This window comes from Pseudonaja textilis, chromosome 1 (genome assembly GCF_049901715.1).
Source record: "Pseudonaja textilis isolate UNSWEBS1 chromosome 1, rPseTex1.2, whole genome shotgun sequence".
NCBI lineage: Eukaryota > Metazoa > Chordata > Lepidosauria > Squamata > Elapidae > Pseudonaja > Pseudonaja textilis.
The window spans coordinates 176,794,222-176,815,410 of NC_141990.1; the positions used below are offsets into that span (position 1 = coordinate 176,794,222).

A 21,189-nucleotide genomic window follows, 5' to 3' on the forward strand; every position below is an offset into this window, starting at 1 on the left:
AAAAGGGGCCAACTGACACTTCTGATTATGCTTTGCAGACATAACCCATGACACCCCTTGCACTTCATAATACATGTTTTGAGTAGTGATGACTTCGAAGCCCAAGCCTCAAAGGGCATATGGGGAGTAAAAGTCTAGAGATACCAATCACAATGGGTTAAAGCACTGAGTCCCAGAAAGGAAACTAAAGTTTTTCAGCCTTGCCAGGTCATCATGTCAAGGGCTTCCAAAGGAGACAAACTTTTGAGTGACCTGGGTTACAAGCTGGGCCAAACCTTGGGAGAAGGAAGCTATTCCAAAGTAAGGGTGGCCACCTCGGCCAAATACAAAGGGCCACTAGCAATCAAAATGGTGGACCGACGTCGAGCCCCCCGGGATTTTGTGGAAAAGTTTCTACCACGGGAACTCTCCATTTTGCGAGGTATCAGGCACCCACACATTGTAAGAGTGTATGAATTTATTGAAGTTTGCAACGGGACTCTTTACATCGTGATGGAAGCTGCATCCACAGACTTGCTACAAATGGTACAACAAGCAGGGAAATTACCCTGTGCTCCTGAAGCGCGAGACATCTTTGCCCAAGTTGTGGGTGCTGTACGCTACCTCCATGACAGGCATTTGGTACACCGGGATCTGAAGTGTGAGAATGTGTTGCTTACTTCAGACGGCCGTCGAGCAAAATTGACTGACTTCGGTTTTGGCAAGGAATCGCGTGGATACCCTGAACTGAGTACTACCTACTGTGGATCAGCTGCTTATGCGTCCCCAGAAGTGCTGATGGGTATCCCCTATGATCCAAAAAAGTATGATATATGGAGCTTGGGTGTAATGCTCTATGTCATGATTACTGGCTGCATGCCCTTCGATGACACTCACATTCACAGCATGCCCTGCCGCCAGAAGAAAGGAGTCATGTTTCCTGAAGATCTGCCTTGCCTGTCTGAGCCCTGCAAGGCTCTCATTCGGCAGCTGCTCCAATTCAATCCGGAATCCCGACCTGGTGCGGGACTTGTATCCAAGAACAACTGGCTGAAAGGAGAAGCTTAAATTGGGTGTCCTTCCCTGCCTTGCCAATTGCATGATTCAGCCAGTTTATCTACTGCAGGCAACTGTTTCAAAAGGGGATCAAGGGGAAGAAAAAAAAAATGGAACTACGTCACTGTGGAAAAAGATTTCTGGGATATTGACTAGGGGAAGTAAGAGGGCAAATTGCTTTAGAGGGGGAAAAAAACCAATTCAAATATAAGTTCCTCTGAAATTAAAGGGACTTACTTCCTAACTAATGTATTCCTTACTGGATGCAGTGAGATCTTTTAAACTCTCTTTTATACATTAGCTCTCATTCTGTATTTGTATTTCTCTCATAGTTCCTGAAATGGAAATAATGCTTCCTATGCCTAATTCAAATTTGGGGGATGTGTTTTGTGAGGTAAGAAGGAAAGTGTTGCCCAGGCACAATATCCTACCCGTTCACACCCCAAATATTTCACAGAATTATGATTTTCTATCTTGGATAATGTGGGATGCCACACAGTAAAACTAACCAAAAGTGTCAAAATGACACGCTAAACATAGAGAAGCTTAATATTTTAAAATTGTAATCACTGTAATTGGGGAATGATCAGGTATAACAGCAAAATTATTTGAAGAATCCGATTCTTCAGTTTACAGAATAAAACTAAACAAATTTAGAGTTGCACATTTGCTCTGATTTTCTGATTTGTATTATCCTAGACAGCAATTTATCATTACCAGATTTTTTTCCCCTATGGAATAAGAATGTTTGTTTACAAGTACAAACCTCTGATCTGATCATCCCAGAAATATAGCATTGGACTGAAATCAAACTCTGCATGATGTTAAAAGTTTTAGTTAACATATGACTTGTGCACTATATGTTGCTTAAAAAGCAAAAAGAACTGTGTTATGTCATCCTTCTCTCTTCGCAACATTTAAAAGTATGAAATGAAGGGCCAACAGAAAGTGCCTGAGCTCAGTTTTAGTATCAAGACTTCCGTTTTACATGCTGTACAGAAGAATGCAGCTGATACTTAGAGAATTCCAAGGATTCTCCATAACAAGCCAAAGAGATCTGGCTTCCCAAACTCACATTTCTTTTATTTCAGGTACAGATAGTCTTTGATTTACAGCCATTCATTTGGTGACTGTTGAAAGTTAAAAATGGCACTGCAAAAAAAGTGACCTATGGCCATTTTTCACACTTATGACCGTTGCAGCATCCTCGTGGTCACATGATCAAAATTTGGATGCTTGGCAACTGATCTCTATGATGGTTGCCGTGTCTCAGGGTCGTATGATCCCCTTTTGCAACCTTCTGACAAGCAAAGTCAATGGGGAAACCAGATTCACTCATCATGTTACTAACTTAACTGCATTGATTCACTTAACAACTGTGGCAAGAAAAGTTATAAAATGGGGCAAAAACTCACTTAACAACAGTCCTGGTTAGCAACCAAAAAAAATTGGGCTCAATTATAGTCATAAGTCGAGAACTGTACCTGTGCTTGTTCGCTACATTTCAAAATGCTTAAGTTTCTGAAGGTGACCCAGCATCTTTCCCAATTAACACCACAAGAGTATCAAAAATTAATGATGCAAAGGTGAGTGGAAGAATGATAAAACCAATCATTTTATGTCTACTACCATATTCTAAAAACGACAGCTAAAAAGAAATTTAAATGCAACTGTTCTTTCAGTGAATGTAATCTGAAATAAAAATGTTTTTTAATATCTTAAACAAAACAAAAGAAGGGTTAAGCTGGATGACTCTTCCAAGGACAGAGCTACTGAATGTGGAACCCAAATGAAAGGACTATGTTGTTGCTTCTGCTTTTTGTGCATTAAAGTATCAGCTTAGTTTCTGGAGCATAAAGAGAGCTTCTGCCCTTGTTTGTGCTTTTTCACGGAGTTATTCTCAAACAGCTTAAAGATCAGTATCAATGTTTTGAATTGGACTTAGAAGCAAATGGCAGCCACCAGGGCTGATGGGAGAATGGGCTTAATAAAATCAGTTGATCTGTTGAATTATTCGTGCACTAGTCTCCTTGAAAGCAACTCCATATGGAATATGTCACAGAGGTCTAGGCTGGATATGGGCTAGGTGGAGATGAGTTACTATAGCAAGTTCTACCACGTCCTGATTGGAGTCACAGTTAATGAATCATTCTGTGCTGATAAAAAGTATTCATTATAACCAATTGTGGCTGTCTAATTGTATAATAAAATCATCCTGATTAAATCTGGGAAACTGCAAAGATTTCATGCAAACAGAAGTTATAAAATGAATTCTAGTGGCATCCATTAACCCAAGATGCTTCAGATCTATGCTATGCTCAAGAATCAATGGGATTGTATTCCCTTAGTCCATTTCCAAAATCAAGCGTTCATAAGGGCTCAAAATTCAGACTGAAATCAATCTAGATAATGCATTGCCTCCAGAATTATGGGAATGAGGACATTGGATACTAGGGAGTAATTGTCAAGATCCAAAAGTTTGTATTTTCACCCCCAATGAAAATTTAATTGTGAACTTTTTCCCATCAAGAACTATGCATCATTTGAGAACCATGTGGTACATTTCGCTATCAAAAGAAGCAAGAGAACAGGGTAGTGCCTCAGTCTTCATGCAATTTATCTACATTCTCACAGTTGCACAATCTGAACAGTAACTAGACAAATAAGGCCATAGGGAATACTGGCAATATACCTCTCACATTCTTTTAAAGTTGCGTATTTTATTTACAGTCTGTAATGTACACGTCTTGACAACTCCCTGAAATTTTTTTGACAAGATTTCAGAAGTAGTCTGCTATTGCCTGCTTCTTAGGGCTGAGAGAAAGTGACTGACCCAAAGTCACCCAGCTGGCCTTATGCCTATGAAAGGATTGGAACTCATGTTTTTCCAGTTTCTTGCTTAGTACTTAAGCACTATGCTAAAGTGACAGTCCTTTGTATTCATAATTCTAAGTTAATGTATGATATTATTTTCTTTTCTAAAAGCAAAACATAAAAAGAAGCAACAGGAGTTGTTTCATGCAGTCTTATTGGTTCTTTTTGCCCAAAACTGTAATGGAGATCTTGAAATATAGAAGTCATTTTATATTCAAATGTGCAACAATTTTTCTAACTTCCATATACTTCTTGCTTAGGGAGAGAACACTAAATCTTACTTCATAATACCACATCCTGTTTTAAATCACATGCCCTAGTTCAATTTAATACCTGGTGTCACTAATTATAGATGTTGGTCATTTTAAAACAGTTGAGGATTTCATCAGACAAGTTTCTCCAAAAGTTTTTTTTATTAATGAATAACAAACAGATTAACAGTTTGAGGACTGTGCCATTTACAATATTAGTAAGACTGACAATTACACCTAAGAAAACATTACATGTGACCCTTCAAAAAAGAGGGTGTAGTAGCAAATATAAATAAAAGAATGCAATTGTTAACTAGCAGCTAAATCAGTAGTAATCTTCTATACATTCTGTTAAACGATAAAAACCAGACCAAATAATTGGTTTTAATTCTATGACTTTCATTATGAACTTAACACCTTTTTAACATTCTAATTATGTAAAATAAAAGACCCAAGACAATATGACGCACACAGTTAATTCAAGGGTTTCTTAATTTATAAAACACGTTTCCACTTAGAAAAGTGGAATTAGTTAAACCATTATAGGAAGTTCCCATTTAATGACTACTCATTCAAAACTTGTTTGAATATACAACAGTACTGAATAAGTGGTTCTTCTGATTGGTCCTTGAGGTTCCAACTGTTACAGTGCCCATGTGGCCACATCACAATCGAGGTGCTTGGCAATTGACGCAGATTTCTGACTGCGGCATTCCACAATCACTGGTGCATTTTAACAAGAAAAGTCAATGGAGAAGCTGGAGGGAAATTGAAAGTCACAATCATGTGGTCTCCTTTCTTAACAACCCACATGGTCCTTGTTTAATGATGGCATAGGTGTAAGCTGGGTTTTCATATCATTTTGTCAGAGTTGGACAGAAAAGAGCCGTTCTGGAACAACTCTTGTGCTTCTGTCATTCCAGAAAAATAGACTTGCACAGCATATGAGGATGGTGGTACATTTTGTTTCCATTTTTTTTCACTGCAAAATCTCCAACATCAAGTGAATACTTTTCTATGGGTCACAATAAACTTCTCACTGTTGCCAAAACAAATTACCGGTATCTTCTGTGCTTTAAGCTACTCAAATATGAAAGGAACAAAAACATAAAAATAAACCCAGAGCTAAGTTTCTTTAAAAAAAAAAGTTTTCTGTAGAAATGAAAAATGCAGGATGTGATACCCAGATTTTCTTATCCCTCAGACTTCTATAACTCTAAACACTGCTTCATGAAACCAGAACTGAATGAAAACAAACAGCTTAACAACATTAGGCAGTTTGATTTTTACTGATTAGGTGTGGTCAAAGTAGGATGCCTTTTCTAGACCACATTGTCTCCTTACTTACTGTGGCAGGGGTGGACAATTGATTTTCCTAAGGGGCCACATGAGAAACTGGGAGTGTTGGGAGGGTCATCACCTTCTCAACTCTCACTCTCCGCCACCACCTTGCTGCCACCCCACCCCTCAGCTGCCGCCACCCTGCCCCCCTGCTGCCACCCTATCCCCGCTGCTGCCACCCTGCTTCTCCACCACGACCCTGCTGCTCCCCACCCACCAATGCTCCTTCCACTGCTATCGATGCCGCCAACCCTGGACCAGACAAGGACAGCTGAAGGGCCTGATGTGGTCCATAAAATGCTGAGATACATACTATAGCATAGCAACAGGAAGGAAGAGTTTTTGCCAGAGGCTCAATAATAGCCATTTCTTCACAATTGTGTGTCTCCAAAGGAAGTATCTAGCAAGAATCATGAGGAATCCATGACCGGTGACAAGATCAGCCCAAGACATTTTGTTACATTTAGAAAGTGAGATGTTGCCTTCCCTCCTTCAATTAAGAAAGGCCAAGATGGATGATGAATGCTACTTCAGCACTTGTGATTGGATAAGATCTTCATGCCATTCTCTTCCAGGGTTTTTGCATATCCCTAATATCTGTGTGTCTGAGACAACTGTGCTTCCATTATGGGAAAAGACAGCATATCATGCCACTCTTAAAGGTATACAAGCAGAAGAACAAGAAGAAAAAGAGCCACAACAGGTGTGCTAAAAGAAATACATTTTAGTATTTTTAGCAGAAATATTTAAATCTTCCAGTGAAACGGACATACATTGGGCCTATTTTGAGCCAGCAAAGCCATGGAACATTTATAAAAATGACTGGACCTCAACCATGGCCAGTTCCAAATTAATCTCTTTGGATATTCATCTAAACAGGTAGTCTGATAATTTCCAGGAATGGTAATTAAGCCAGGGCTGTTCACAGTGATAAAAGGAAGGCAAACAGAGTGACTGAACAGGCTTACCTTCTTCTGTATTATATGAAGGGTTGCCATGACAGCATCCTACACCTAAGTGCTTATTAGTCTCAGCAAGCCATTTCCCATTTGAGTCAGGTTGCACAATTCTAGGCAGGAATTGCTAAGCCATCTTTGTGAAACAAAATATTTTAGCAGACAATTGCGACAATTAGCATCTGTCAGAGAGAGCTGAAAGACCATTTTAGGGCCAGATTACCTTTTTAATGTTTACAAATTATCAGGGCTCCACTTATAACAGAAGTGGCTATTCTGTCAAATGCAGAATAATTCTAATCCCAAATGCAGTTTAATTTTTATTTTGGAGGGGGGCAAATATTATGCTTTCTTCCTTTTTATTCCTATGGGAACCCCAGAAGACTAAGACAAAAATAGAATAAACATTTCTTTTAGCCTTCTACTTAACTTTGTTTTGCATTTTTGCACAAAACAAAAATAGTGTCAGAAATACAAGTTGAAGGAAGAATGAAACTAAAGCCAAAAGCAGCAAGGAAAATTGCAGAGGCGGTACTACAAGTATTTGGAAGAGCCATTTAAAAAGTGACAGCCATTTTTAAATGATCACCTTTAAATGTGGTATGATTCCAAGAGAGTTCTCATTTCTCCAGTAGTTGCTGAAGAAAAAGAGTAAACGTCTCAGGGCTGCCTTCTGGAATTGGCTGCAGTGCAGATATGTTAGGATTGCAATTCTCAGAATTCTTAGCCAGCCTGCTGATTGGTAATTTGGTGAGTTGATCTGACAGTGTACCCTTATGTGAAAAACTTTAAGTTGTAGAAAGTTAGCACCCACCCTTCTCCTAGAAAAATGAAATATTCTAGGAAATATTAAAGAGGCAGAATATTATACCTCCCTGGATGAGAAAAAGAGAAACATGCTGTTGGAAAGCAGCCCCCACCTTTGTTAATAGCCCCAGAAAGACAAAAGACATCTTATCTACAACAGTGATGGGATTAGCCCTCACTCAAATCCAAACAATGACAAAGCCATTAAGCCATGATAAGAATTTCCCAAAGCCTCTCCATTACATCACCCAGCAAAATTCAACCAAGCTTGAGACTCAAGACAACCTAAAAAATTACCCCTGTATGGCCCCATGGGAATCTGACAACCAATCAGGATACATTTCTTGCCACGGGAACAGGAAGCAAGTTCAAAGCCCAACAGAGGTTACAAATATCTCTCCTTCTCTCACCCATGTGCTTTTTTGTGTCCAGGACCTCAAATCATGTGGTCCTGCTCTCCACCATTAAACCATCTTTCCAAATAGGCTCTGTTATGTCCCTGGGACTCTCCACAGTCCCCTCTCAGGTCCGCTCCAGTTGTGGGGGGTGTTACTGCCTCCCCATTGGCTGACCACCCCAGCAGCCGGCTATATAAGCAGGCTGCGGGGTTCGGTTAGCCGCTGGTTGTTGCGAGCCCGTTCCAGGCTGGCGAGCTCAATCAGCCCTTTATTTCTAATAATAAAGTATTTGTTTGCTTGCAATGCCCTGGCTAAGTCTCTCATTCCTCCGAACTTAACACTGGCGACGAGGATGGGATTCTTCCCAGAGGCATAACGCGACCACTGAGTCACTAGCCGCTGATCCCAGCTAGAGAGAGAAAGCGATCAGCCGGCAACGAAAGCGAACTAGGGAAAGTGAGAAAAACGCTGTAGCCGTTTTGCTAGCCTGCAGCGAACGCTGAGCCGCAGCCAGAGAAAGCGGTCAGCGAACTAATGAAAGTGAGAGAAACGCCTGTAGCCGTTTTGCTAGTCTGCTACAGAAGGAAGTGTAGCGCTGCGAGCCGCAGCCGCTCATTCTAAAAGGCGCGAAATTCAAATGGCTGTCAGTTGAATTTCCCATCTAGTAACAGCGCGGTGCTGTAAGCTGAAGTCAAGCGCGAAATTCAAAAAATGCTGCCAACGGCCGTTGCAGCCAAAACACCAGCAGTCCCAGAGAGAGAATTGAGAGTTGTAAAACACCTCTCCAGAGCTGAAGTCACTAGCCTTTTGCTGGCACAAAAAACCTTTCCTGCTGCTACCCAGAGAGATTTTCTCAACAGGTCATCTAACGAGGGTTTCATCATGAACTCCCCCCCAGCCTTCCCATCGTTCAAAACGGATGAGGAGAAGTGGGAGTCATATAAGAATCGTTTTAATCATTACATCGATGCCATAGGGCTGGCTGATGCAGGGGAGCACCGGAAGAAATCATTTTTTCTGAGCTATTGCGGGGCCATCGTCTTCGACACTGCCACAGCCCTGGTAGCTCCACGTGAGTTAAGAAACGTCCCCTGGACTGAACTATTAGAGATCCTCACTAACCATTATTCTCCTAGACCCTCACAGATTGCCAGGAGGTTCACCTTCCGCATGAGGAAGCAGACCGAAAAAGAGTCTATCAACCAATACATGGCTGCCTTGAGGACTGCAGCACTCCATTGCGGGTTCGGGAGCTACCTTGATGACATGCTCCTCGACCAGCTCGTATGCGGGGTCAAAGACCTCCATCTCCAAAGACGTCTATTGGCCAAGAAGGACCTCAACCTCGCCCAAGCCGTCGAGGAAGCCTTGGCATCAGAGTTGGCTACCCAATCAGCCACGGAAATCCAAGGCCCCGTGCACAAACAACCCGCTGCCACCATCCATTCAGAAGAGGTGGTCAACACAGAAGAGTCCAGAGACCAGGCTGACATCCACCGCCTTGCTCAGACCAGACAACCAGAGGTAGGAGCCAGGCAAGAAAGCAGCCATCCGCCTAAGCACATCACCCTTTGCCTGTCCTGTGGCGGATCTCATCCGAGGGCCACCTGTAAGTTCAAGGGAGCCACCTGCAACAATTGCCTCAAAAAGGGCACATAGCCAGAGTCTGCCAAGCTGCTCGCTGTCCCACGCACGGGGCCCCTCCTCCTTTTCACGATCGGGTCCACAAAGGCAAGTACTAAACTGTCGCACTCGCCATTTTGCTAAACATACCTGCAATGCCATTAGTAAAATCTCGCTCTCTGTCCTATTAGAAGGTAAACCATGCCTTATGGAGGTTGACACGGGTCAGCGCTCTCAATTATTTCGTGGAACACCCTCAAGAAGCTGCAGCCCAAGCTATCCAGGAGCCAACTCCAGAAGTGCCAGCTCTCCTTGAGGGACTACCAGGGAAGGACATTCCGGTACTTGGCAAAGGCAAGTTCCATGTTAATTTTAAAGCTTTCAAAGGTTACCTGCCTCTAGTGGTAGTTAGCGGCAACCTCCCTCTCTAGTGGGGCTTGATTGGTTTCCCCATCTCGGCCTAGGGTTAACAGGAGTCCATGCTGTCTCCACCTCTGACACTGACTCCTTATTCGCTGACTACTCAGACGTATTCAGCAATGAGCTGGGATGCTATAACGGTACCCCCATCTCATTCACAGTAGACCCCCAGGCAGTTCCAATTAGACTAAAACCCCGCAGAGTCCCATTCGCCATCCGGCCTAAACTGGATGCGGAGCTAGACAAGTTATTGAAGCAAGGGGTCATTGAACCAACAGACTTCGCCAAGTGGGAGACGCCAATCGTCACCCCCTTAAGAAGGATGGCAGTCTGAGAATTTGCTCGACTATAAAACCACAATCAACAAATTTTTACAAGTTAGCGCTTACCCAGTCCCTGTCATACAACATCTATTGCACACTTTTGAACCCGGCAACATTTTCGCCAAGTTGGACATGTCTCAAGCGTATCAGCAGTTCCCTGTTGACAATCAAACAGCCGAACTGCAAACCATCGTCACCCACAGGGGTGCCTTCCGCTGCAAGCATCTCCAATTTGGCGTAAGCATTGCCCCGGGCATTTTCCAATCCCTCATGGAGCGCATACTCCAGGGTCTCCCTGGCGTAGTACCCTACTTCGATGATATATTGGTCTCGGCCAGGGACAGACCCCAACTCTTCCAGAGAGTCAGAGCAGTGTTAGACAGGTTTAGACAGCATGGGCTCAAATTAAAAAGGGAGAAATGTGCCATTGCCACTAGACAGGTAGACTTTCTGGGCTATAAAATTGACGCCTCAGGTATTCACCCCCTGGAGTCCAAGGTTAAGGCAATCCATGAAGCACCCACACCTACAACCAAAGCAGAGTTACAAGCCTTCTTGGGGTTATTGAACTTTTACGCATCATTCCTGCCCCATAAAGCTTCAGTTGCTGAGCCTCTCCACAGGCTCTTAGATAAGAACTCTCCTTGGCACTGGGGTCACAAGGAAGACACTGCTTTTCACGCAGTCAAATCGTTACTCACTTCTAACGCAGTACTTATTCAGTTTGGCCCCCATCTTCCACTAGTGTTGTCAGCTGACGCATCCCCTTTCGGGATTGGAGCTGTTTTAAGCCACAGACTACCAAATGACTACGAGGCACCAATCGCCTTCTTTTCTAGAACCCTCTCGTCAACAGAGCGAAACTATAGCCAGATAGACAAGGAGGCTTTAGCTGCCGTAGCAGCAGTTAAGAAATTTCATGAATTTCTGTTCGGCCACTCTTTCGAACTAGTCACGGACCATAAGCCTCTCCTGGGTCTCCTGGCCGGCGACAAACAAACCCCTCAAGTGCTGTCCCCAAGAATGACAAGGTGGACCCTATTCTTGGCAGCCTATTCGTATAAACTCATACACCGCCCAGGAAAAACCTTAAGCCATGCAGATGCTCTCAGCCGCTGCCCCCTGCCTACTCCAGCTGAAGATCCGGCCCCAGTCCACGCAATCTTTGAGGTCACCCAGCTCGACCTTCCAGTCACTGCCCTCGACATCGCCACCAAATCCAAAAAGGACAAAACGGTTGCCCAGGTACTGGACTGGGTGAGGAGGGGGTGGCCGGGCACGAGTATTTCTAACGAATTCACACCCTTTAAAATACGCCAACAAGAATTATCTAGTTTGCAGGGCTGTTTGCTGTGGGGCACCAGAGTGGTCATCCCGGCCCAACTGCGCACCCGAGTCTTGCAAGCACTTCACGAGGGCCACCCTGGCATCGTCAGGATGAAGGCGTTGGCATGCAGCTACGTGTGGTGGCCTGGCCTCGACGATGACATCAGCAAATGGGTAAGCTCGTGTCAACCCTGCCAGGAGTCTAGACCATCCCCTCCAATCACCACCCCCACAAAGTGGGAAAGTACCAACACACCCTGGTCCAGACTGCACATCGACTTAGCGGGCCCTGTTCATGGCAGAATGTTCTTGGTGGTGGTGGACTCATACTCTAAGTGGATTGATGTGGCCCAATTATCCACCACCACCACTCAAGCCGTCACCAAGGTGTTGACCCGCCTGTTCGTGACCCACGGGCTTCCAGACTCCATAGTTTCTGACAACGGCCCCCAGTTTGCCTCAACAGAGTTCAGCCGTTTCGCCGCAAATCTGGGCATCCGTCACATCTTCACGGCTCCCTTTCACCCCGCCAGCAACGGGTTGGCGGAGAGAGCCGTTAGAACCACAAAGGAAGCATTGGCCAGATTCGGAAATGAAGACTGGCAACATAGACTATCCCATTTCTTGCTGAGTCAACACGCAACCCCGTGCACGGTCACTAATAAATCCCCGGCCGAACTACTAATGGGCAGACGCCTAAGAACCGTGTTAGATAGACTTCACCCTAATTACTGCCCTGACTCACCCCTCGCTTCTTCAGCGGGGAGCAGAGGTTTTGTTTTGCAGGAGAGCATCTTCGCGAGGAACTATGCGGGAGACCCACTGTGGATCCCTGGAGTGGTCATTGCCATCACCGGTCCCAGGTCGTACAAAGTCCAGTTAGATGACGGTCGCATCTGGAGGAGACACCTGGACCAGCTTTGTAAGCGCCTAGTCACTACGCCCTGCGCAGAACCATGGGCACAACCCAACACACAGGCACCAAGCCAGAATCCCTTCAACTTCAGCCCGGGAGATACTCCACCACCTCCACGTGAGTCACTGAGCGAGGAGCCAGACAGAGACCACGCAGAGGGTATGTCACCCGAACCAACGTACGAGGACACACCGTTGCCAGTCGGCTGTTCTACCCCCGTACCAACGCAGTCCGCTGAGCATGCCCGCATTTCTTCATCAGTTCAACCATCTCCCTCAGGCTCGGGGCCAGTGGTCAACGCACCCGAGCTACGACGCTCAGAGCGCCAACACAGACCTCCGGCTTATTTGAACGACTACTCATGTTCACATCTGGGGGGAAGGGGTGTTATGTCCCTGGGACTCTCCACAGTCCCCTCTCAGGTCCGCTCCAGTTGTGGGGGGTGTTACTGCCTCCCCATTGGCTGACCACCCCAGCAGCCGGCTATATAAGCAGGCTGCGGGGTTCGGTTAGCCGCTGGTTGTTGCGAGCCCGTTCCAGGCTGGCGAGCTCAATCAGCCCTTTATTTCTAATAATAAAGTATTTGTTTGCTTGCAATGCCCTGGCTAAGTCTCTCATTCCTCCGAACTTAACAGGCTCCATGTTTCCAGTGTCTTTATCCCCACTTGGAACTGAACCCAGATCGACATTTCTTCCAACATAGTCAAAAAATCTTACTAGATTATATAGCAGTAACAATAGCACTTAGATTTTTCATAGTACTTTACAGCACTCTCTAAGGCAGTGGTTGCCAACCAGTGGGCCACAGCCCACTGCTGGTCCACAAGAAAATTTTGGTGGTGTGCAGAGAAATGTCACCCCCAGAGCACCCCCCCCAAAGCAATTAATCCAGGCTGTACAGGAACACAAGGCTGTGCCACCCACATGGCCCACGGGAACCCTCCCTGCCCATTCACTCCTTACCTGGTAAACCCAGCTAAGTTGTTTTTCTTCCTTTTTTCTTTCCTGACCATCAGCTGTCCTGCTGTGCTGGGAGATTTAGATTAGCCAGAAAGCAGGGTGGATTTCTTGCTTTCTAGCTAATCTTTAGATCTTCAACTCTGCCTGCCTGTTCAATTTTGCTCAATTTTTAATAAAAAATTCAATATTTCCTTCCCTTAGGACTGAAGGTTCCATTATTCAGTTGCAAACTCAGATAGCCGATGGCAGTAACATAGATCTCTAAGTGTGACTCTGTGAGCAACTCAATCTGCCTGCCTGCTTTGCCTGATTTTAGGTAAAAGTTGCTCAATTTTTAATAAAAAAATCAATATTTACATAAATATTCAAAATATTTACATAAAAGCTATGCCCAGTCAGTCACATGACCACCAAACCACACCCACAAATTAGGCCATGCCCAAGAATCAGTTGTTAAGAATTTGATTCCCACCTCTGCCTCTGTGTGTTTATGTGTGTGTGTATGTATGTATGTGAGAGAGAGAGAGGGAGACAGAGAGAGGTAGATCACCACCAACGTCAGCAAGCCACCATCAGCCAAAATTCATATTAGTGGTCCCCGGGATTTAAAATTATGAGTTTGGTGATTCCTGATGTCCAAAAGTTTGGTGACCCCTGCTCTAAGGTCAGGGGTGGGATTCTACCAGTTCACACCTATTCGCTAGAACCGGTTGTTAACATTCTAAGCAGTTCAGAGAATCGGTTGTTAGAAGAAATTACTGGCCTAATCCTGTAAGGAAGGCAGGAAGGAAACATTCTGGTGTTGCTTACAGAAACTACCTCTCCGTTAACCCTTATTACATTCTTGTCAGGACTGTCTCAGGAACGTCTCTGGAATTTTTTTCCCCTTCTTTGCTAATACTTGGCTTGTGTGGAGTGACCATTCAAAGTTACAATGACACTGAAAAATGTGATTTATGACCATTTTTCACACTTAAAACTGTTGCAGCATCCCCACAGTCATGAGAGGCCAGGCGAGGAGATGCATGCCTCGATGTCAGTGATACTGAGTTGGCCACACCCAGTCAATAACATGACCACCAAGCCACATCCACCCAGTCACATGACCACCAAGCCACGCCCACCAACTAAGCCATGCCCACAGAACCAGTTGTTAAAAAATTTGAATCCCACCCCTGTCTAAGGTGTTTACAGAGTTAACATATTGCCCCAACAATGAGGCCTCTTTTTACCCACCTTGGAAAGATGGAAGATGAGTCAACCTTGAGCTGATCAGGATCAAACTCCTAGAAGTGGGCAGAATCAGTCTGCAATACTGCATTCTAACCAGGATGCCAACATTGCTCTGGTGGCACAGTGGTTAGTATTATTTCACCATGGAGTTGAAATAATGACAAATTCTTGGAGCCCACAGCAATAGCTAATCTATTTAACCTGAAGGATATGAGCTGCACATTGTAGGAATTGTGGTCCAGACCCAATTGGAATCTTATGCTCTAGACCAAGTCTAATCAATGGCTGCACCTTGATTAACCAGATGCTTCCCAGAAGCCCATAAAAGTTAATGTCACTCTTGGGCTGGGCATGATGGATCTATCAGTGCAACAAAAAAAAAAATTTCTGGCAAGAACATTTAAGGAGTTTGAAATTGCCTTAACTTCAGAAGTGGTATTCTGCAGGTTCTGGCCAGTTCTGGAGAACTGGTAGTGGAAATTTTGAGTAGTTCAGAGAACCAGCAAATACCACCTCTGACTGGAGATTTTACAGTATCTTTCCCCTGCCTTGCCCACCAAGCCATGCCCACAGAACCAGCAGTTAAAAAAATTGAATCCCACCACTGCTAAACTTTCCAATTTAGGCTACTGCTTGGGATAGTCCAAGTGTTCAGGTATTTAGCAGGCCAAATCCTGGTTAGAGTTTTTCAAGATCAGCCTTGGTCACTTAGGGTACAGCCACTTGCCATGACCCTCTTCTGCTCTTACTCCCAAGAAACAGATTTAAATGTATAAAACACAATGTACTTTGCATGTTTTTTAAAGCCTTTTAGATTTAGTGGTCATCATTCAAAGTATCCTGCCTCAATTATTGCATCTTGAAAGAATTATTGTGTTCATTATGTCCAATGATTATGTTTTTCATATTTCCAATATTCACATTTTTTCTTCCTTTTGCTCATCTGGCATTCAGCTTCCCGGCCATTTTAATTTTTCCCACTTACTTACCTCCCTTCAAACTCTCTGTTCAATATGACTCTCATCACGCAAATGCCACAACAATAACTCCTGATTACTATATTCATCTTTGTAAGCATGAGAGAAATATTTGTGCAAGAAGCTAATTAAAGCGTAGAAATCCAGTAATTTCAGAATATTTAAAGAAATGATGAATTGCAAAACTATTTTAATCTAGAGCATGTCTGTTCCAAAGGTTCATAGCAATTGGCTGGGAAATCACTAGGAAATACCAGATATATAAACTGTGTTTGGGTAAATAAACACACCAACACATACACAAAGATACACACAAAGGCAGTGGCAAACAACTTATATTATTGCCAGGACAATAACACTGAGCTTGATTCAAAAATAGCTTTATCTTAATAGTCATTCCTCTTTCCAAGGGAACTCTGAAAAATTTAGGTCTGGATAAAAACAAGTAGGCTTAAACATAAAATTCTCTGCACTAGCCCAATTTTAAATCATAATTCTCCAGAAAAAGCATGTCACTGAAATGACTGTGTGGATTTCAATGTTAAAAAGACTTTTATTTTATTTCTGTATCCCTTTTAATCCAGAGTATCTCTCCAAAGCACAGAAATTACTATCTGTCAGATCCGTGTATCTGTCATTTCTTCAGTGGAAGAAGAAAGGGGGGGGGGGGGGCTGATAAAGAAATCCTTTCTTGATGTAACCTGAATATATTTAATCTTATATCGAATTTGTATAACCCACACATGTTACGATGGAGGGAGAAAAGCCAGATGGCCAGAATTATCACCTCTGAGAGGCACAACCAAGAGATGAGAAGATTTGGGAATCTCTTGAATAGTTCGTTCTAACAAGAGGGGTGCGGAGGAATTAACATACTGGCTTTTGTTTCACTAAATACACATCGAGATAATTTTCTATTAAGTAATGAGTTGTCCATATTGGGTTTGTATTGCCCAGAAGACAGATGTCACATGAGAATTAGCTAGTGCCTGTGAATATGTAATTTTAGGTTAATGTTTACCTGGAAGCCAACCTAAATCCCATCATTTAGAGAATGATGAGAGAGAGGGATGAGAAAAAAGGATGATTCACATATTTGTTATTTTGCTCATCTGTCATCTGAGTGTAATTTCCCCTCCTCAAAGTCTTATTCAATATGAGTCTCATCATCCAAATACCATAAACAAGTCATATTATTATCATCTTTATTAACAAGAGAGAAGTATTTTGTGCAAAGAAGCAAATGAAGACATATAAATTCAAGTAATTTCAGTGCACTTTCAAGAAACAATGGGTTGTAAAATCGTTTGTGAGGGTAATTGGAAGCATACTGTATTTGACATAAACAAGATATTATCATCCCAGAACTTTTACATGATCTTATGTTCCTTTCTTGCCTATCAAAAATGTCTTGTCTCCTGGTGAATTTTGTACATCAATAGATTATGCTTACTATTTTTGGGTATCCCACACTCTCCCTACCACATACACACAAACACACACACACAGACAGGTTTAGGGTTAATGATTAATGGTGAACAATTATTTCTGTGAATTTCAGTAATTGTGTCCTAATCACAACCAATACTGTGTACCACAACCAATCAACAATCACAGCAGACAATTTTTTTCCAGATATGATACTTTAATGCTAGTGGAAGACAAAAAAAGAAACAGGAGTCTTTGCCCTATTTAGACAACTAATTATGTATTATAAAGAAGTATCACATACACTTAATATGATATATCCATAAAATCCTACTTAAATGCATGGGATCCTGGTACTCATCCAAAGGCTCCATAATAGATCCACCAGCCCGGAGCAACTTCCACAACAAGGCATCCTTCACTCATGATGGGTAACATCACATCAATGAAAACTACTTTGTTGTTTCTCATTTACATAGGACTATAATCCTGAATCTCTCAAATTAGTCTAACCATGCGGAACAGAGCTGGGGCAGTATATCCCTACTTATCATGCTATTCCCTTTTAGGGTAAGTAACTAAGGGTAAGACATCTAAATATATGAATCAGAAAAATGTACAACAATCTAATTTCTACAAAACCTCTCCAAATTGTTTTACCATTGCTCCCATCCAGGGGTGGGATTCAAAATTTTTAACAACTAGTTCTGTGAGTGTGGCTTAGGTGGTGGGTGTGGCTTGGTGGTCATGTTATTGGCTGGGTGTGGCCAACTCAACATCACTCACATCAATGCATGCATCTCCTTGCCTGGCCTCTCATGACTGTGGGGATGCTACAACAGTCATAAGTGTGAAAAATGGTCATAAGTCACTGTTTCCAGTGCCATTGTAACTTTAAATGGTCACTCCACACAAGCGAAGTACCAGCAAAGGAGAGGAAAAAAACTCCAGAGATGTTCCTGAGACAGGAAGTCTAGTCCTGCCAAGAATGTAATAAGGGTTAACGGAGAGGTAGGTTCTGTAAGCAACACCAGGATGTTTCCTTCCTGCCTCCCTTACAGGATTAGGCAGTAATTTCTTCTAACTACTGGTTCTCCAAACTGCTTAGAATGTTAACAACCAGTTCTAGCGAATAGATGCGAATTGGTAGAATTCCACCCCTGTTCCCATCCATCCACTGATTCATATCTTCCATTCTTTAAACTTTTTATTTACCTCTTTTTTTGATGATCTGATTAGGTGCATTCAGCTATGACTTTTTGGTCATTTACTTTAGACCTATTCACTTTTTCTTAATATTCTTAGTATATTTAATATACTTTTTCAATTTGATTATCTATTCCCTATACATGATCAAATCTTTTCAATATACTTGTTTATATTGGCCACTCATTTCATATGCAGTCTGCATTCATTCAACATCCATCCATTGAGTCTTAACTCTGTTTCTTTTTATTTTATCACCCACATGTTTTAAATACTCCATTTTCAATACACTCATTTTTTGCTTCTCCTGATGCTATTTTGCCATAGGAAAGTTTGAGCAACAGATTGATGGATTTGAAGATAATGAGCATACAAATGAGGTAGAAGTAATGTATTGATCAAATCAAATCGAAAGAAAAACAACCTTCTCTTGGGCTTTGAACTTGAGCTTCCTATTCCTGTGCAAAAAAATGTATTTTATTGGCTGCTGTCGAACTCCCATGGGGCTATGGTAATAGCTGAGGTTGTCTGAGATAAGTTTGGTTGAAGTTGCTGGGTGATGATGTAATGAAGAGGCTTGTGTTCTGAAAGGGTGTGCCTTAATGGCTTTGCCCTGGTTTGGATCTTGAGTGAGGACTAATCCCTTCACCCTGAGGCTGAAGGTCTTTTGTCTTGTCCTGGCCCAGTGCTGTTGGGGCTATTAACAAAGGGTGGGGGGCTGCTTTCTTAAATCATGTTTCTCCTTTAGGGAAATATAATTTTGCAGTTGCAGCTATAACTTTACTAAGGCCTTTAGAGAGCTGGCTTTTACTCTTCATATTGCCAAAAATTCATTTTGCAATCTAGCTGAAGGAGATGGAAATACACAACCTTCTGAGCAACAGGAAAATATATCAAGGTTGCAGGACTGTAGTTGGCCTGGCCTGGCAAGGGCCAAACATTACCAAGACAATCTCAGGCAATCTGTTGTTTTCTTGCTTGATGTACTCCTTTGTTTCCTCTGAGTGAGCTATTATACAAGCAAATTGAAGGACCAGCACTGTTCATCTTCTCCTTTGCTTGTAAATAGTTGATCCAAAAGAGAGAGGAAACATTTGGACATAAATAGCAGCAACAAAGAGAGGCTGAACTCACTGAAGACATCTTTCCCAAACATCTTAGACTAAAATGTAAAACTTTTCACTGCTCATAGAAGTGTTACTGTAGTCAGCAAAGATCCTACTTAAAGTCCTGTTGTTATCACAACTATATCACTAATGTTGTAGAGCGATGGTAAATGAGAGGCTTAGACCAGAGCATACAAGTAACAGTCTTTATTCTGGGGAATAAAGGGTTGTCGCGTCTGCCCAGCTAACAGGCAGACTGCAAGCGAACAACGGCTGGCTCTGCCCGACAGCCGGCTTTTATAGCCGACTGTCAAACGGAGCCAACCAATGGGAGCTGCTGGTGCTCCCGCTCAAACAGCAGACCTGGTTGGGAACTCCAACCAGTCCCAAAGACATAACACCCCTTCCCCCTAGCTGGGAACATGCATAGTCCTTGAGGTATGACGGTAGTCTGCGCTGGCGATCGGAACGTCGTAGCTCAGGGGAGCTACTGGTGGGCATCAAGTCCATGGAGCAGGGCTCAGAGGTCATCGGGGTATGAGCTTGGCTTGGTGCGGGATCTTGGAACTGGCATGACTCCCTCGTTCGGGCTGGCTCGGCGAACAGTCTCGGCCCGGATGACTGGTGACCCCACTGGGTGGTTGAGGTGGAGACTCAGGCTGGCAGTCCGGGTCTATCCTTGGCTCCCCCAGCTCCATTGGGAATGTCTGGTTCCTCAGGAAGCTTCCAACTGGAACCTGGTGGGGAACTTGAAGGCTGTCAGGTGGATTCGGTTCTGTGCTGGTCAGACCACTCCGTCGCCTCCTCAGTTGGTCCAGGTGCCTCCGCCACACGCGACCATCCTCCAATTGAACCCGGTAGGATCTTGGACCCGTGACAGCCACGACCTGCCCAGGCACCCACAACGGATCCCCTGCATAGTTTCTCGCAAACACTTGGTCCTGTAAGGCAAAGTCTCTGACCTAGCTGTCAGACCCCAATGGGGTGTCTGGGCAGTAGTGGGGGTGCAGCCTGTCTAAAGTAGTCCTCAAGCGTCTCCCCATTAAAAGTTCAGCCGGGGATTTATTCATACTCGTGCAAGGTGTTGTATGCTGGCTGAGGAGGAAGCGAGACAACTTAGAGTGCCAGTTCTCTTGGCCGAACCTGGCCAGTGCCTCCTTAGCTGACCTGACTGCTCTCTCCGCCATCCCATTGCTAGCAGGGTGAAATGGGGCCATGAGGACGTGTCGGATGCCCAAATTGATGACGTACCTACTAAATTCACATGATGTGAACTGGGGGCCATTGTCGGAGACCAGCGTGTCAGGGAGCCCATGAGTCACAAAAAACCGGGTCAGGGCTTTAACAACTGCCTGGGTGGTGGTCGTGGGAAGTAAGGCCACATCTATCCATTTAGAATAGGAGTCCACGACCACCAAGAAAGTTTTGCCATGCACCGGCCCTGTCAGGTCGATGTGTAGACGCGACCATGGGGCATTGGCACATTCCCACTTGGTGGGTGTGGTGGCGGGCGGGGCTGCCCTGGACTCTTGACAGGGTTGGCATGAGCTTACCCACTTGGCGATCTGATCATCCATCCCGGGCCACCAGACGTAACTGCGAGCCAACGCCTTCATCCGCACGATGCCCGGATGGCCCTCGTGCAGCACCTTCAAGATGGGCACGCGAAGGGTGGTTGGGATGACGACTCTGGTACCCCACAACAGGCATCCTTGGAGTTTTGACAGTTCCTGCTGACGTGTTTTAAATGGGGTAAAATCAACTGAACACTTTGTTTCCGGCCACCCCCTCCCCACCCAGTCCAGAACCTGGGCGATTATTTTGTCCTTTTTGGAATGTGCCACGATGTCATCTGCAGTCACTGGCAGCTTGAGTTCGTTGACTTCAAAAATTGTGTGCACAGGAGCTGGGTCCTCGACTGGGGCTGGTAAGGGCAGCGGCTGAGGGCATCTGCATGGCTCAAGTTCTTACCGGGGCGATAGACTAATTTGTATGAGTAAGCCGCCAGG

At 44.0% G+C, this 21,189-nt stretch overlaps 1 protein-coding gene across 1 annotated transcript; it reads left to right on the top strand.

Moving 5' to 3' along the window:
* The first annotated feature begins 213 nt into the window (after positions 1-213).
* On the top strand, positions 214-1,047 carry LOC113434174 (testis-specific serine/threonine-protein kinase 6-like). Its single transcript, XM_026697247.2, has one exon. The coding sequence runs from the start codon at positions 214-216 to the stop codon at positions 1,045-1,047; it is 834 nt and encodes a 277-aa protein (XP_026553032.2).
* The last annotated feature ends 20,142 nt before the right edge of the window (positions 1,048-21,189 follow it).

What these genes read in the sequence shown, in the direction of transcription:
- LOC113434174 (XM_026697247.2), top strand. Translation starts at nt 214, where the DNA reads ATGTCAAGGGCTTCCAAAGGAGACAAACTTTTGAGTGACCTGGGTTAC.